Below are 18,607 nucleotides of genomic sequence, written 5' to 3'. Positions count from 1 at the left end.
CTGCTATTTTATAACAGAAAAGGACACAAGTGTTTTGAAAACTACATATGCCTCCTGGCTGTGCAGAGGAAACAAAATCCACAGTATAGTTCACTGAGAATTTATCAAATGCTCTCCCAATTTATCCGATGCTTTTCATCATGACGTTATTTTTAAAAGTTCACTTAACTGTCAGCTAGGAAAACGACAAGGAGACCTCGCTGCAACATACACAATAAAAAGGCTTTTTGTAAAGATAAAAGCTTAAACTTCTGAAACAAACCACTCAAAACTCTTCTAGCTATTTTACCAGAAGGCCAGAAGGAAACATTCTGTGTGCTGCTCTTTTTGTTTGCTATTTACTAGAACTTCTGGGAAGCTGGATACCGCAGCCTGGAACACAGGTTAACGCCGCTTGTTAACACAGGGTCTGCTGGGCTTTACGCTCTACGGGACAAGATGGGTGATGATACAGAGATTTAAGCACACTCGCAACACTTAAACGGGTCAAACTTGGAACTCTGCTGATGCCATGAAAGGGATCAGCTTGCAGTCAGGTCAGCCAGCCTTAACGCACACAGAGTTGCACGTAACAATGAAATATCACAGTTTCACCACGTACCTATAGTAAATTCACTTCTGCCCAAACAAAGACAGCTCTAGCTCCTCAGAAACAAGCTTTCGGTCCCACCAGAAAAAAAACCCAAACATATGGCTTGATATGCAGCTGTCAAGACTAACAGTATGATACATACTTTGGCATAATAAAAAATATATTTACATTACAGCCAACACATTTATATGCTTAGTGTATACAAAATATTTATAAATGCAAATTTATTTACAACTAGAGTCCATTATTCATAGGAGAAAATGAGCCCCAAAGTTAGACTGGTAACAGATGCCTGCTAACAGTCTAAGGAACAAAAAGCTGGCCAAGAGTTTTATGCTTACAATTACTGGGGAATTCCATGAGGAGGCCCTGAACATTTGTTTTCAAGCAGACAATGCAGTGTGAAATAGCTATGCATTCTTGAGAGGTTTTCAAAGCATGCACCAACACAAAGGCTGCCTCCAACATCAGCAAATCCATGTTTTAATTCTATTCTTGTGGATATCACTAATCATCCACATGTTCTGTTGCACATTCCCATTTTCCAATGCACAGAAATCCAAGGAAAAAGGGCACGTGCCACCCCCTCCTAGGGAGCCTGGCTCTGGTCAGTCAGCCCGTAACTGCAGACACACATACACAAGCATCTTTGGCCTTGGGTTTGTCCTGAGGTAGTAAATACAAAAAGTCTCTTGATGATGATTTGCTGTCAAGACTTCATTTTAGTGTCTTACGTGGTTTCACTATAGTCATGAATGTTCCGTGTCCTGTTAAAATCAAAGTTGTGTTCGCGTAACCTGTGGCAAGGTCTGGGAGAAGCAGCTTGTTCCCGGTCGCTGTCAATGATGCCCTCGCTTCGAAGGGGTCGTGGGGTCTCGCGGGCTGACGGCTGATGCAGAAAGTGTGAGTGAGAGCGTGTTAGGTCTTTGTTCACTCCCCATAAAGGAAGCTGAAAGGGTTCTAAGGAAGAAAAATGAGAAGATGAACAGGAGTGAGTTCATGATAAACACACTCAAATTTTAGACAGATTTGAGTTGTGCAGCTCAACAGTAACAGTCTTTCTGGGGTTTGAGAGCATGTTTTACTGGATGCTCTCCCATTTCAGCATTCTGCTACAGTAACCAGAACAACACACACAGTTTCAGTGTGAATTTTTAAAAAGGCAACCTGGAAGAAAGTCAATATAAAAACAATCAATTTACAAAAAAAAAAAAAATCCTTTGGAGTTCTTTGAAACTCAGGCCAGCTCAAACAGAAGGGCTATTTGAATTTCCTATGTGAAGCTTTAGCTCTTGGCTAGTAATGTCCTTGAAGGACAGGCAAGGGATCTCATTCCACAAGCTTTAAGAGATGGACTGCAGATTAAGAAATACTATCTTTTTAACATCACCCTCTTCAACTCTTGGGTACCGGATGCAAACTGAGGGCTAGTTCTGAGAAGAGGTGGTTAATAAAGAGGTGAGTTACTCCACAAACCGCAGTCACTTGAAGAACGAGCTGTGTGTCAATGGCGAGGGGCAGCACATGGAAGGCCAGTTATCAGGGAATACAAAGTGACAAAAGGCAAGAGGTGACACTCACCATTAATCTGCTGGGAGGAGATCTTCTTTTCACTTATTTTGTCGTGGTTGGTAAGGAAGACAGACATGTCTCTGTCTACTAGGAGATTATCAAGAGTACTGGTTTCATGCTGGGTGCGTGTGGTATACGTTTCCTTAGGCATCTGCACCATGAGATTAGGGAGAGCTTGATCCAGGGGGTCCTCTTCTGTGATGTAGGCATAGGGGCAGTACTCGCGTGTCCTGGAGTAGATGTTCGCATTGTCGTAACAGTCTGAGCAGATCACCAATGGTGCTGCACCACCACCTGAGAAACACGATGGAAAAACCAAATACTCTCAAAAAGGAAAAGGATGCTCGATTTCCAGAGATCTTCATGTCTTAGCATGACCCTGTACTACAGCGGCACAGTTTGAACACCCTTTATACAGTTAACCTGGTAACAGAACGCTCAGCTTGACTGTTCACTGAAAGAGTCACATGAGGAACGCTCTAGGTTCCCCACCACCCAAATTCTCAACAGCGCTGCCCTTCTGAGGCTCACCAGGGGAAAACCATGGACACGACCCAGAGCGATCGCATGTTTGCTCTCCTATTTCAAGGGCAAAAGGGTTCAATGCAGGTCCAACCACTGGGCCAGAAGCCTTGACAGCAGAATATAAACAAACACTAGAAGAAAAACAGGAGATGCCTCAAACGCAGAACAATAAATGGGAATTTTTGGATCAACCTGAATTAGTCTCTGGGAAAAGTCACCTTTGATGTTAACATGCAGTACTACGCTGCATTGTGCAATACTGCTGCCAGCTACGAGGACTAGACTGCGCACTGGCATCCTGCTGGAACACGAGGAATACACGTGAGGGCTTTGCTTACCATCTGTGCCTTTATGCACGTAGCTACTGGCTGGAGGCATGAGCTGCTGATGGCTTCCTGCCTCTGAGTTACTGTAGCCCTCCTGAGGCTCTGACAGAGTTCCTTGGGAGGACAGGTAGCTGGGAATGTCTGCAGGTAGGTTCATCTCCTCTGCAAGGCAGAATTAACACTGATGACTTCAACAGCTAAGTGTGAACATTTCAAGGTAGTCCCAACACTGTTACCCACATTAGCAAAAATGTCACACAGAATTTCAACTCACATATAGTTATCTTTTTTCTACCTCAGTGATTAAAAAATCCATATAGCTAGTTCAGAACTAACAAGGCCTGAATGGAAATTTACACACATTATTCCAGGTTCTGCAACCATTTCTAAGTTTATTCAAATATTTATTTCCAAAATTTACTGTTTTCCCTCAACATAGAACAAATCTACTGTACCAGGAATAAAATTAACGCACTTTTGATACTTTAAAACAACTCTAAACTGAGGGATTTGAGCAAGTTTGAGGAGATTCTAGAAGGCAAGTTTCGTTCTTCAATCTTACCTGTCACGAACCCAGAAATTTCACCACCCTTAACAAATGTTTTGGATCAAAACCAGGGTTGAAGACTGTTGCTTTTGCACTTTACCTGTGTTAGTGATGCTGTAATCTTCACTCCTCCTCCTCATGTGGTAGATGACGATAACCCACACCAGGGAAGTTCCCACCACGCAGCACACCACGACAATAATCACAATGCCCACGGTGGTCCAGCCATCCTCCTCGTGGACAATGCCGCTCTGGGAGGAATCACAGTTTGGGGAAACCAGGACATTCAGGTAAATATGGCCACGCTCAGTGCCCAGTGTGTTGGACATAATGCACGTGTACTTCCCAGCATCCTCTAGCCCAGCATCCACAATGATGAGGAGTTGGTTGGCCGCTGCAAAAAAATGCCGTTCTGTGACGGTCAGAGGGCCATCGTCCTTAGTCCAGTTGAGGCGAGGGGCGGGACTGCCGCCGGCTATGCACTGCAAGACTGCGGTTTCACCGCGGGTTACCGTTCTGTCTTCCAGGGGCCTGATGAAGGAAGGCGTTTCTGTGACAGTGGAGGGAAAAAAACCCCAACACATTGTAAGATAACTTCATTGTGCAACACCAGTATGTACTCCATGATATTTTAAAATCTGATCTTACAACCTGAACCTAGGCTTGAGCAATGAAACACAGGATTCAGGAAATCCTGAATTCAGCTCTTCTACGGATCACTGTGGCAAACGCAGGTACAGCAAACATCCCCAAAATTACACTAGCCACAGTCTGCTTTACCTATTCCAATTCAAAATTCATATATGACCATAATGTTAAAAGTCAGTGTCTTCAAAATATACCGCATTCTGGAAGAAACTGTCCTTCCATCACTACTCAGCATAGTTAACGTTACCTGTGACTAGATTTTTTCCAAGACAACACAAATCATCTGTCTGATCTACACTGCTGCATTGAGATATGCCCCTCAGTTCCCCCCTGCAAAGATCACACTAACTCCACTGGTTAGCGCTGTAGCTTAGCTTCTAGAACTTCACTGTTCAAAAATAATGTCCGGTGCTGCTCTTCATATTTTAACTTCATTCTTTAAGGCTTAAGCTTCCTACTTACAGGTAAGCTACACTACCACTGCAGAAGTGAAGGGATCCACATGCAAGCACAGGTTAGCACACCGCTTACCTAACACCGTCAGCGTGGCATTTGCTGACAAACCACCTGCAATGTTTTGTGCCATACAGCTGTAGATGCCCATGTCTTCTATTTTCACATTTGCAATAAAGAACACATCATCCTCGGGCATGACATGCATCCTCCTCTCTCTTGCAGCAGGGAAGTCTGTGCCACCATCCTTCTGCCAGGAGATCTGTGGAGTAGGGTGGCCCTCGGCAGCACACTCCAGCCGGGCCATCGCCCCGGTGCGGATAGTCAGATCCATGGGGGTTTTCAGGAAAGAAGGCAGCTCTGGATCAAAGGAGACAGTTTCAGTCCAAGGGAAAAAGCACCAAAAGCTCCACAGCACAGAGAATATCTGAAACCAAAGGACTTCATAATTGATTTTTCAGAGTTTGTTTCCAGCCCCACCAGTTACTTTTAGTCGAATCTTCCCCAGCTTCACAAACACATGGGAAAGGTGCTTAGTTCTGAAGAAACAGCAGAGGGAGCTTTTAGTTTAAGAGACTTCTACCTCCATTTAACTAGATGAACAAATAATTGTGTTACAGTGAAAGCCTGGGAGAGATCTGCCCCTTTCAAAAGTGAGCAGAAGGCTTCTCACTCACAAGAAAAACATCTCTTCTTTCCTGCTTTATAGAAGATGTTTGATGCTTCTAAATACCAGTAAGACAGTCTCACAGGACTATTTTGGCCCAGCTCTAGTGAAAAATAGCCTTGTAGCTATTTAAATAAAGCTTTAGATTAAAAGCATTTCTCCTTTGTTTCCATTATTGCTTACCATTGACAGTCAGCTTGGCTTTGTTGGAATAGTTGGAGCCAAAGTGATTGGTGATGATGCACTGATACTTCCCTTCATCAGTGAAATTCACATTGAAAAGGTGCAGGACAGTGGTATACTCGACAACCTCACCACTTTGCTGCTGGTATCTGGCAAAATTCTCAACCTCTGCATCATACAGTACTTCACTGTCTTTACGCCAGGCCGTGGACATGGGTGAATCACTGCTGCTCACAGCAGTGCAAGTCAGGGTCACATTCATGCCTCGCAGAGCAACCGTGGTCTCGGGATGCACTCTTATCTGCGGTTTAGGGAAATTATCTGAAAATGAAAGCGCTAAGATTTGTTACTTTCCTCTTCAACTTGCAATTAATATTGCAAGAAAACTCACTCAAAAGACAATGCAGGCAGAAAGCAAGCTTTGGAAACAGACGTCCTGCTGGTGGTGCACACATTCAGCCGTTTTCACTTGGAAATCCAGCTGTGAAAGAGGATTAGAAGCACCGGTAGGCATACAGAATACACACTGAGGACAATCAGTGCAGAAGCCTGGTCTCGAGCAGTGCCCTGCATTTTGTACGTGTCTGGAACCTGCTATACTTAGATCACAGAAAAGCTGTGCTCATCTGAAGAGCCAGGCTATTTTATGAAGGACTGGGACGTATTTTCAGACAGTTTAAACTTCTTGAAGAGCCTTTAAGTTCTACAAATACAAAGCATAGTGAGCTGGCAGTTCACTGTCTCATCCCACTCGATAGTTACTTCAATACCTATTATTTCAGCAAAGATTCTCGTAGGCGCACCGCGTTCAGCGTCAGGTATCACGGTGGCGATATTAGAATGAAGTGGGTGCTTGCGCCTACATGACGGTTATTGTAGCCTTTACCTCCAAAAGAACGAGAGAATTGCGTACACACAAGTAACGCTTATCAGACTGCTCACGCAGAAAATGGAACACCAGACTATTTCCAGGCCTGCCACAGACTCTGGACAAAGAGTCTCTCAGTTTTCCATCTCACAGTTCAGTTGCAAAAATAAACAGGCTGATGTCTGAAACTGTGGTGGCAGAGACCAGATCAACATTACAGAGCATCAGAAAACGTGCCACAGTACTAACTACTCTGGCCCTGCTGGTACAGACAAGAATCAATACAGAAGTGTCAAACAGCCCTTCCAAGGCTAAAGGCATGCACCAGCAGGGAGAATGGAAGCAGCATCAGGTTTTAACAGTAACCCAAACGAAAAACAATGCAGTCTCACAGAATTACTCCTTTAGGCTAGCTTCAGTGCTCAAATACAACAAAGCAGAGCAAAGAGAAACAGAACTAAATCCCAAACTCCAAAGCAGATCCAGTACCGTACACAGGCCCACACGTGCCCCACGGCCAAAACCAAGTACCTCCAGCAGCGCTACAGCCTGCTTTCAGAAAGGCACCTGCTCAGATTGGTGTTAACATGTTTTTTATCAAAAGTCATTAAAAACACAAACCACAGACAAAGTCATCAGGGTCCACACTGAGAAGGCTTTGTCCTGCCAACCATTCGGGATGAGCACAGCTAACACTGACCGCCTGCTGCAAATGGCTGTCAGCGAGCCACTGCGGCAGCCACTTCAGCTGGCAATCGCAGAGCAAGCTGCTGGTGTTCAAAATTCTGCAGAAGAAAGGCAAAACAGAAGCGTGATTAAAGTTTACGTATTTTGCATTCCTACAGCATTTCATGCAGCATACCAACTTGAAATATATATGTTCAGCAATTTCAAGATTTACAGTACTCTTTCATGCCTATGGGTATTTACTATAAAATGTTAGCAATACAAGCTATGAAAAATCCAGCAAAACCCTCCCTCTAGGTCAGCATTAAAACTTTATATTTCTTTTTAATTCTGAAGAAGAAAAAAATCTTGATTTTCCACTTCTAAAAACAATATTGAGCTTGCCTTTACAATTATCCCATCCCTTTTTAAAGCAATTAAAAAGAACATAACACTGCAGAGCAGCTCTATGTCTCAAACATAACACACTTGCCATTATGAAATGAGTATAAGCCTCCATGATCATTTTCATGCCAGCTGAAAGTGATTTGTTTCATACAGGTATCTCCTGTAGATTGTTTTCTCTGCTCCACAGAAAAAGTGCAAACATGGAACAACAATGGGTCACTGTTTCCCCCACCACCTGCTTTCAAAGTTTCCTAATTACATATGACTGGAGAAATCCCAGCATTTTAACAAGAAGTGATCTGCCACTAGATGAATCCAGAAGCAAAAGAGGAGAGGCACACAAACAAGCCGCGATTCCATCCTGCTGTTTGCCACTACATACCAACAACTGTTCACTTTTAAGATACTTTGGAGAATGCAATGAAAGTCTTGTCTTTAGCACCTAAAATGTGTCTCCTCAAACTGGCAGATCTTGCAGGCTAAGTCCATCTGGCCAAGATTAACTAATTGAATAACAGTTTTAAAACAGATTACACGATATTCAGAGACTCTATCTCATAGAGATGACTGCCTTACAGTAGGATTAGTCTTGGGTGTGAGGGTCATTTCATAATACTTTAAATGTCTGAAAATCACAAGAGGCTCTAGCAGCTTAAGCATCTGCTGAGCATGTAAAAATTCTTGTCTAGCTATGAATCTTAAAGGCTTTGTCTTCCCATTTTTGGGGCTAGAGAAAATGTAGGGTTTGCTAACCTCCCTGAAAGATTCCTGATGAATTATTTTTTCTGTTCACTCTCTACATGCTAGCATGTGCTGAGCTTGTTGCAAAATCATAAGATGTGAAAAACTTAATGGTCCAGCACTGCAAGAAAAAAATGTTTTCTACTAATTGCAATTAAGGAAATGGAAGTGCAGATTTTATCACACCTTAAATCTAAGTACACTGCTACAGACTGAGTTGATAATTTACCAGCATTATTTTAAATACTTCATGATGAAAGCAGACACACTTCAGTCAACATCAGCCAATCCTACAATTGCTGAAGGATCTGTCAATAATTGTCATGAACTTACAGCTCCTTCAGATGAGCCTGGGCAAACGCATTTTCTTGGATGGACATTACTGCATTGTTGCTTAAATCTCTGCAAGTGAAGCAAATAGAACAATAATAGGTTAAGTATGATTTCATATGCCACCTTCAGTTCAATTCTTGGAAATTTGACAGAGAATACAAGACTGAAGTTGACAAATAATTAGACGTTCTACAGAGTACTTACAGATGTTCAAGCCCTTCAAGACCAGAGAACGCTTTTTTGGTAATTGACTTAATCTGGTTTCCTTGCAAGATTCTGAAAGACAAACCCCCCAAACCCAGAGACCAGTCTGAATGTCAATATGATTTCACAAATAAGACCCAAAACAAGTTCCCCACAATGTTTACCTTCTTCCTAATTCTAGCTGAGCTAAAAGATCAAATACTATTTTTTGAGCTTAAGGGCCCAAATAATTTTCCCAAGAACAAGGCTTCTTTTCCATTCCTAACTTAGAGATTTGGGTTAGAGATGTGTCAGAAGATAATTTAAGTCATCAGAATGAAGCAGTGATAAGTAGAACTTGGGAGCAGAGCAATAACTTCCTAATACCAATTTGCCACAATTACCTAATATTTTGCACTCCCCCTCTACTCTGCGTGCCTGGGAAGCACTGTCATTTCACTGGTTGGTAATACATACAGTTTATCCAGCCTGCTGAGTCCCACAAATGCTTCATTTGCATCTTCTATGGCCCAGGAGATCTCATTGTTCCGCAAGTCCCTGCAGGAGAAGAGCTTTCTTATAAAGCAGCCTTGCAACATCACCATGACCACTGCTAGTGGCGAGCTGGGGAGGGAACCCGAGTGCTGCCCAGGCCTGCTGGGGTGTTCTGGCAGGATCACCGGGGAGGTCTCAAACCTTTTATAAAACTACACTTGTCACAGGGTGAATATTCCATTCCAGAGATGCAAGGGAAAAGAGACTTGTTCAAGATAAGTGCCGCAGACAGAACCACAAACAAATTCTTTAGTACAACTTCTTGATGTGGTATGGAAGGAAAGACCCAGCCTGGCGAGCGCTTGTCATGTGAAGGGCTGTTTACCAGGGGCTGGGAGAGGCTCCCGGGGCAAGCTGGCTCATGTAAGTGAATTAACCAGTACAGTAGCTGCGCTAATCTTCCTGAGCAACAGGCTTATAGCAGCATTAGCATGTTAAGAGATTGCACACAGGTTACAGTGTAAGGTTGCCAGCCATGAAGCAGAAGATTTTCAGAACGAAGTTGATATTCTGTTCCTAAATCTTGTTAGCAGCTAATGGGATTTCTGTCTGACCTCTGCACAGCACTTTGGCCCCTCACACGGCAAAAGCAACACAGCAATGTGGTTCAGAGAGAATTAAACACTTTAGAAAGAAGGCAAAATAAATTCAGTTGCATTTTTAGTCTGAAGGGCCCACACTGAGCCAACAGTTTCCATCAAAGCCACAGTTTTCATCTTTTGATACCACTGTGCACAGAAGTCCCTGCAGACAGGAGTGTGTTTAAAGGAAAATACAGTAATGAAAAATGCATTTTATCAGATATTGTATGCATCGGCTTGATGGAGCTTCCAAACAAGTCAACTGACACAGAAAGCAAGCTACGTATACAGCCAATTGTATACATCATCTCATATAAATGCTTCTTTCCTTGGGCTAATGGCGAAAAAATGAAGTATCTACCTTCCCTTGGGTGAGGCTGTAAATTGCGCAGAATACTGTCCTGGAAGAGACTTGGATCAGCCTCCAGGGCATTGTCAGCAGTAACACGTTATTTTCTTATTTTTGTTACTTTGAAATATGGAAGTCTCTTGTTAACAGCGTGCAGCAGTAATTTCCACAATTAATATACATACATTTTAAAGTTTAGGGCAAAAATAAAAGAATTCCACAATTCATGCATCACACAAAGTCATAACAAATACGGCCTTGATACTCGCTCACTTTAAGTATTTTCCTCTTTGAAAATTATTCAAGCTAAGGGATGCAATCTAATAAGAATGACTGTATGAATAACATGCCAAATTTATCTCCAAGTCACTAATTCTTATGATTTGAAACTTGTTTCTAGAGTTATCTCCAGATTTGCTTCAGAAATTTGGATTGTGAATGCAGGGGGGTATCAATGCCAAGCCACTCACAGTATTATGAAGTCAACAATGCGATAAGATGTAAAACTTCAGAACTTCAGTGCTATTCTTAGAGACACCTTTAATCCTACCTCGCTCTTAATACCTTGTAGTTAACATCCAGTTTTACAGTTTATTATCCTGAACTAGAGCGACTCTGCAGAACAGCAGCAGGAGCTGGACCAACCAGCAGACAAGCAACAATGGAACTAATCCAACACGGTATCTCCTGATGTTTGAAGTATTTTTACACTCCACTACTCAGACCACTTAGCAAAATGAGTGAGCAACCCCAAAGAAAAGCCCCTCATTGTGTGAGCTGAGGAGCTGGCTCCTCATGCCTGGCTGGGCACAAATGCTTGGAGCCTTGTTAATCACCACTGCCCTGTCCTGCACATTCCAACCCCCAAGCAAATGGCCAGCCGCTCAGCTGTTGACACCCCCGAGGAGCCCAGGAAAACCTACTAATTAATCTCCTCTTGTTCTTTTTCATGCTACTCTAAATCTAAGAAATTAGTTTTAATTATTTCATTAAAGGGTTGCATTAAGGTTAACAGAATATGACTGCTTACATAAATCTCTCTGGTGAGTTTGCTTATTTAAGCATTTATTCAATGAACTGACAGAGGGGTTACAAACTTTCACTCCTTTCTCAACTACCATTGTTCAGGATGATTACAACTGTTCAGATCTACTTGGGACACACTTTTTTATGAAGAGCCAGGATCTCAAACAGCTGCAGCCGCTACAGAAGGTCCTGGCAAGTGCAGAGCTGTGCTCCTGCCAGCAAGAAGCAATCCTACGCTCCTCCTGTGGCTTCAGCACACAAGCAGGGAGGGCTGAACCGTACCGCCTGCAACCAAATGGATTCATCGCTTGGTTTCTGAGGTTCCAACCCCAACAAAACCCTCCGGAATAAAGAGAGGGCCAGGCTGACCATTCGTTCCGCAACTGGCGTTCATGCAAGCTGACTATCCACACCGGCTCAGAACCGGTGTCACATGCCACTGGGCACTCAGGGTCACCAAGCCACAGTTTCTTATCACTACTAAAATGAAGTGGATGGTTTGTTTTAGCTGGGCCAGAATTCTGTTATCTTGGCAGACCAAAAGATATCAGCCCTGCCACACCTGCAGGCAGGACAGCGCACAACGCCAAAGCACTGATCTCAGGCTTGCACATTGCAATGTGCCTTGTCCTTAATTCCAAAAGCTTCACTGCATTCAACTGAGATTTTAACTACAAGTTTTCTGTACTTACAAGGTTTGAAGATTTGTCAGCCCTCTAAACACACCATCAGCAATGTGACTAATGCGATTGTCACCCAGGTTTAGTTTCTCCAACAAACCAAGTCCCACAAAGGCAGACTCCTTGAGGCGAGTTAGCTGGTTGTACGACAGGTCTCTAGAAACATTGAACATGCACTTTAGAGGCAAGTAGAGGGGGATTAATTACGAAGATACTGTCAAACTTGATTAACTATTGAGTTTCGATTAATTTCTCTAGCAGAACACTTAAGTAAAATTCACAGCATTACCATGGGCCTAGCAAGGAAACTGAGTACCTCCTTTGGTAATTTGTTCTTGCTACATACAAGCTCTCCAATCTGTTATTGCAACACTACAAAATCCCCAGAGAAAAGGAGCCCAGGACTTACAGCTCAGAAAGTCTTTGGCAGAACTCCCATGCATCTGGACTGATCCTGTTAATGGCATTCTGGCTAACGTAGAGTTGCTGCAATGTCCGCAGACCATACAGCCAGCCTTTGTTTACTTCTGTTAAGTTATTATGTTCCAGTTCTCTAAGGAATTAGAGGGAAAAATATTTGCCAAATAGATAATCAATGAAACATATTTACAAAATTTCACCTTGCAGATCTCAAAATTATTTACTAACATTAAGCCTTAGGCAACCTGAAATGCACAAGTATATTCATTCCACTGAAACCGAAAGAGCTAACGCATGGAAATGAAGAACTGAGTAACTCAACAAGACTGCAGTGATCCAGTGGCAGAAGCAAAACCATAATCTCTGTTCTCAAAGATTTTTTAAAAATCTTTTGCTAACACTACATGGCACACCCCTGAGCTATCTCAGTCAGTCACCCAACAAAGAACCATCCCATGTTATGGGGAGTGCAAATGAAAACCAGCAAAAAGCAAGCTACAGAGTCAAAGCATTCGTGATCACCAAGCGGGAAAAAGTTGGGGAGAGAGCCAGTATCTTTCCAACTCTGAAGTAACCAGACATGATATCAAAATAATAGCAAAATTCAGATGCGTGAGCTCATTTGCTGTGATGCTCACCAATATCCCAGCACAGCCTTGATGTATGGAAAGCCATACAGGACACAACCCTCCACAGCTACAGTCCCTAAAAGAAATTCCATGACCAGGCATACTCACAATTCTTCTATATTACCCAGGCCAAAGAACGCTCCATCCATTAGTCTGCTAATCCCATTGCGCTGCATTTTCAAGGACTTTAAGGATTCCAGTCCTTGGAATGTAAGACTTTCCACTGTTTTAATCCGGTTCCTCTTCAGTTCCCTTTTATAAAGATGACACCCAAGTATTAAGACATCTTTTGATAAGCGCCACTTTGTGAAAGTCAAGAAGACACGCTGAGACGAACAACACAGCTGTCAACGCCACGTTTTTAAGCTTTCAAGACTGCTACTTACAGAAACTGCACGTGAGGCAATTTGAAGATCTTTGGTGGAATCACACTAATCCTGTTTCTGTTCAGCTTTACCACCATTAGTGAGCTAGATAAGTTATCAAGACAGCCTGCTTCTAGAGTAGTTATCCTGTTGTTACTCAGATTCCTAGGAAAGGAAGAGGAAAAGAGGCCTTTCAGAACACAGAGAATTTTATGAACACAACTCCACAAGCACTTCAAAGCAACCACTTGTTATGAAAACTCCAGTTCCTTGTGAAGTCACATCCCAAATCTGAGTTCTGGTATACCAAACTAAACTATTTTCCCAAGAGAATCAGTGCCAGCAGCTGATTGTTACTGCATGCCCACGCTTCAGTTAGACATGGTTAAGACAATGTCACGGGTGATCCACTCAAAATGGCCAGAAATCGCTCCATGTCCCTGCTGGCTGGAGCACCCGCCCTTTGACAACAGCAGCTATTGTTTTCCATTCTATTTAAGAAAATGCAACATGGACCGTATGGAAAGCATTTTATTTCAAGCACATCTGTAGCTACGTTAAGCGCTGCTACCAGTTCAAAGCCACACAAGGCTGCCTACTGCAAGACAGTAACTTAAGAGTAGACGAGATCTTCAACATCACAGTCGTGGAGCCAGGAACCCCAGACACAACAGATCACTCGTACTTACAGGTACTTCAGCTGCATCCGTGGAAAAGAAGAAGCTTTAATTTCTGAGATAAGATTAGAACTAAGATCTAGATTTTCCAATGAAAGGTAAACTTGGAGTTGCTCTGCATTTATTTCTGGAATGGTATTGTGCACCCTGAAAAATACCAGCAACAAATGTGATTAGCAAAACATCCCATCCTTCAAGCCACGCAGCTGAAACAGTACAGGAGCAGCACTGCTGGCAAGCCTCTTAAATGGGACACACTTCCCAGTGTTCATTCCTAAAGCAATGCTGAAAATCTGAGAGCTATCTGCCACCTTGACATATAAATAGATTCAAATTCTGGGGCCGGTAGTTGGGCTGCTCCGTGTGGGAACTGTCATTCCTCCCCTTCAAAGCTGCCTGCCCTGGTTGACTGCATTTTATTGGTAATTTAGGGTGACTTGATTGTCTAACTGATTTGTATTTCTTTAAAGAGTGCTTACATATTCCCTGAAGCACTTTAGATGAGCAGTATTTCCAGACAAAAGCTGCTATGTTTTCCTGCAACTTGACAGCAGAACTCTAACACAATTCTCCCATTTGTTAAACAAGAAAGCAGCAGACAAGCTATTACTTACAATGAGAGAAGAGTTATATTAGAAGTCGTTTCTCCAAAATATGGAATTTCACTTAGCTCATTGTAATTCATTTTCCTAAAAAAAAAAAAAAAAAAAAAAGATTACTGGCACTTCAAAGGACAGAAACATCCTTCTGTACAAAGCAGAAATAAATTGTATCACAGAACGCATTTAAAAATGTTATGTTAATAATACTTAGTAGTTGACAAAAAAGATTCCCTAAAAGCTTAAACACTAATAATTCGAACAATTTAATAGCGAAGCATGCTACTTTTTACCATTTTCATGGATGCTATTGCTTCTGTTTAACTTAGAATCAGCTATAGGCAAAACAAACATGTCTCATTTATTTTTTAAAATACCAGTCTTCTAATCTTTTATGAAAAAAATCTGCTTACAAAGTATCAGTTTCATACATAAAGTGTGCTGCCAAGATAGAGCATCCATTTTTAATTAACTGGCACTGAATATTTCTACAATCCAGACCAGATATCTAGACATGCAATGAAATGTACTAATTAGAATGAGGTAGGAGATCTTGAGAGTTTATCCTCATAAAAACCAACTTACACTTCTTGAAGCGTATGAACAGACAAATCAATGCTCCAGTTGGATGACAATAAATGATTATGACTTAAATCCCTAGAGAATACAGAGAAAAGTTATTCTAGATCCTGGAATTAAAAAAATAAGAAAATGTATGCTTTATCCAACCTAAAAGTTTTGAACCGTATTTATCACACATACAATTCCTCCCTTCACCAAAGGAAGAGGAGACTCCTCCCAGCTTCTTGTAGTGGTCACTCACAATAAAAGTCTAGGCAGTTCTACTTCTCTGTTTGTATCAAACAACTTTTCTGTTAAAAAGGCCTCTCGAAAGAAAGATCACACCTGACCAGAGCATTTTTCCTTTAAATCATAGACAACACTTGCCTATTGCAAAAAAAAAAAAAACTTTCCAGGGACACAAAAACAACTTCTTTCAAATGCCCGTATTGAACTGTTTTCTGGAGCAGCGATCCCCATCTCCTCAGCTGCCCAGCTCTGCAAAGATGCCGACTAGTCGAGGCAGGCTCATTTTAAAGGAACAACACACACACCATTACCAAACAGGCTGGAGGGGAGAGAAACGTGAGCCTGGGAAGCTTGCAGAAGGCATGCTTTAGTGCCGGTTGGTTTTGCTTATCCAAAACAAATGCAGGAGCTGGATTGTTCCAATGGGCAAGAGAGCTGTTAAATGTGTTTGAGTGCCCACAGTGGATGCTGATGCCTTCGACTTGGTGCATAAAATGTTACAGGGGGAAAAAAACCAAACGGGTCTACTTCTGAGAGCAAACTCTTTGGGCACGGACTATCTCTATTTTGCAACACGAGCCAAAGCATGAACAATAACAACAAAAACTCAGGTTTGTGATGGAAATGTGGCTCAAGCTGTGCCAGTGAGGAGAGACAGACACCGCTCTGAATGGTCAGACCAGCTCATCTTTTTGATGCCTTTCTGGCAGGAGGCCAGAACGGAGACAAATCCCCGAAGCTGGTGCCGACAGCCTGAGATGTTGGCCTGGCACCACCAGCAAGCTTGTGGAACACGACTGATAGCCTCGCCACAGTCAGAAACCTGTCGATGGGTGCATCTGGAACTGGATGCTGCCTGTTGAATCAGGTCTGTCTCTGCTAGCAAGCTGTGCCTGCCTGCCAGCAAGGCATCCCGCTTCTCACTCCGCTTCCAGTTCTACCATCGAGGAGAGAGCTACCACGAGCCGCTTTCAGAAAGCAAAAGCTGTTCACCCCGATGAGTTCCCTGGCAAGGTCCTGTATCACTGATTCTCCTTCACGACTACAGGAGTAAGAGCACGGATTTATTACGGCTCTTTTTAGGATTATCAGGCAGGCTACAGCTATGCTGACACCAAAGACAAAATTATCCTTTAAGAACAAAGCTACCGCATATCTCTTGAAAGAATATTAAAATGCAATTGACAACCAGGCTCGGGCACTCACTGGGTCTGTGGCCGACTTCAGCTACACTGAGGGTAGAACCTGTACAGGCACAAAACTGCCCAAAACCTATGACAAGGGAAAGAAAAGAAATTGCACTGGTGCCCCTGCTGAAGAAGGGGTTGTGGTACAAATTTAACCTTGCCAAGAACCAGCCGGTGGGTGTTCAGGCCGCCACAAGAACCCTCCATGCAGGGAAGACTCGCCGCTAACCAGAAGACAACCTGAGCAGGACCTGGTTTTATTCAGGTAGCAACCACCAGCATCGTGCTTCCCTCCCCCGCTCCAGATGACTGCCTGACACACAGGGCTTGCTTTCCTTGTTCTAAAGAATGCAATGTTAAGATGCAGACACATAAAAAAATATTCACTAACGCTTTGACTTCCGTACCCTTTTCATCACCCCACCAGGTTATCCATCAAACATCTGATTTTGCAGGAAACACGAAGTTACAGTGCCTGAATACTTCTGTCATGAAAAAGGGTTCTGAAGGTGCTCTCCTGGCCTTATTAAAAACAAAATACCCAAACAAAATTAAAAACCCCACATGCTGAAAGTATCACCTGCAAGCGGTTTGAAAGAGTTCGGAAAAACAACGATTTTTAGTCCTCAAAGTTAGGTGAAATGACACCACAGAACTGAGAAGGAAAAGCACATTAGGAACTTTTTCATGTGAGGAAAAATTAAGCTTTGGTTTATTTTAAACAGCTTGTGTGCATTATAGCTCGTTTAGATTCAGAACTGCTAGAGCAGTCCTAGTGAAGAAAAAATGTCCACCCCCCTCATCGTGTGCCAAAATCCCGAAAGCCACAACAGAGAACATACACTTAATTATTGTTTGCAGCATACGTCAGATTGCATAACGCAGCACAGTGCCAGCACCGCTTCTTCCCACTGCGCTTTGTGCCAAGCAGTTCTAAACACACCCTCTATCAGCTTGGAGAAAGATACAAGTATTTGTTGAAGCTTGAAAACCTGCTCTGCAGACAGCAGGGATATCGTTTGCTTATTAGCCACCTGATGAACTTCCAGCTCACTTTTCCAGGCACTGACACCCTCCCTGACAAGTGTTAACACCGAGATATCCTCGTTTCACAGACAAGTTAACTGTACTTCTATGCCGAAACACACATTTTTGTCTCAAACATCGCCCATTGCTTATCACGCAGGGAAGGAAGAGAACTACAGAACCACAAAGTGGCAAGAAGGTGACAAGCTTCCTTAGATGTGCCCAGTTTTTAATACGGATCAGACTCTTGAGTCCTGCTAGAGGAACTCCTGGAGTTAACTGAACAGTGGTTTGTATGTTTATGTTATCTTCCAAACAGGGGTTTTTTCTTGGTGTGGAATACTTGTCCTTCTATCAACCGCGAAACACGATCACTCCAAGAGGGCCTGAGAACTCCTCTGCCCACAGAAGTGGTTTTTGATGTCCCTCATACTTCAGCACCTCATCCACCCCAGGACGCTGTGGCCAAAGGTGACACACACAAAGGTGACAGTAACAGCCAAGGAAAGATAAAGGCACAGAGCACCAGACCCTGCGTGACCACTGTGCAGCACATGGTCTAATTAAACTCTTAGGAGCAGAGACTAACGGTGGCTCTGAATTCATTTTTTGTTGTTTTTTGGGGGTTTTTTTGGAAAAACAATGGCAGCAAATGTCAAGGGGAGCCCACAGTGGGGGGGGAAAGGAGGGAGTCACGGAGCTGCAAAGCAGCAAAGGGATGCAGAGGAAATCAGAAGTGGCAGGAACTGCCACAGCGTGCAGCTGAAGTCAGGGGCTGGAAGGAAAATTTCCAAGAGTAATCCCAGGTGACTGCGTCCTGCAGCTTGACCTGAGAAAAGTCCTGGTGTGACTGCCGTTACCCAACGCCTTACTAACCCCAACCCGCTTCCCGGCGAGCCCACGGCACGGAGCCTTCCCCGGGGCAGCGGTGCCGGTCCCTCTGCCCCACGGCTCCGCTCCAGCGGTTTTCCCTCGGCCGCTGCTCCTCCGA

General features: G+C 43.2%; 1 protein-coding gene across 1 annotated transcript; it reads right to left on the bottom strand.

Annotated features, from left to right (window-relative positions):
• Nucleotides 1–1,322: 1,322 nt before the first annotated feature.
• Nucleotides 1,323–14,679, bottom strand: LRIG2 (leucine-rich repeats and immunoglobulin-like domains 2). Its single transcript, XM_010081209.1, has 16 exons — nt 14,609–14,679; nt 14,007–14,141; nt 13,339–13,482; nt 13,061–13,204; nt 12,313–12,456; nt 11,916–12,059; nt 9,190–9,270; nt 8,734–8,805; nt 8,530–8,598; nt 7,003–7,166; nt 5,514–5,834; nt 4,742–5,023; nt 3,663–4,112; nt 3,028–3,177; nt 2,174–2,458; nt 1,323–1,552 (listed from the first exon to the last, which is right to left on the bottom strand). Exons 1-16 carry the CDS (start codon nt 14,677–14,679, stop codon nt 1,323–1,325), a joined length of 2,886 nt encoding a protein of 961 aa, XP_010079511.1.
• Nucleotides 14,680–18,607: the final 3,928 nt, after the last annotated feature.

The sequence above is a fragment of the Pterocles gutturalis genome, unplaced genomic scaffold (assembly GCF_000699245.1).
Source record: "Pterocles gutturalis isolate BGI_N339 unplaced genomic scaffold, ASM69924v1 scaffold13229, whole genome shotgun sequence".
NCBI lineage: Eukaryota > Metazoa > Chordata > Aves > Pterocliformes > Pteroclidae > Pterocles > Pterocles gutturalis.
Note: the sequence above shows the minus strand (reverse complement) of the source record. Positions and strands in the feature narration are given on the sequence as shown.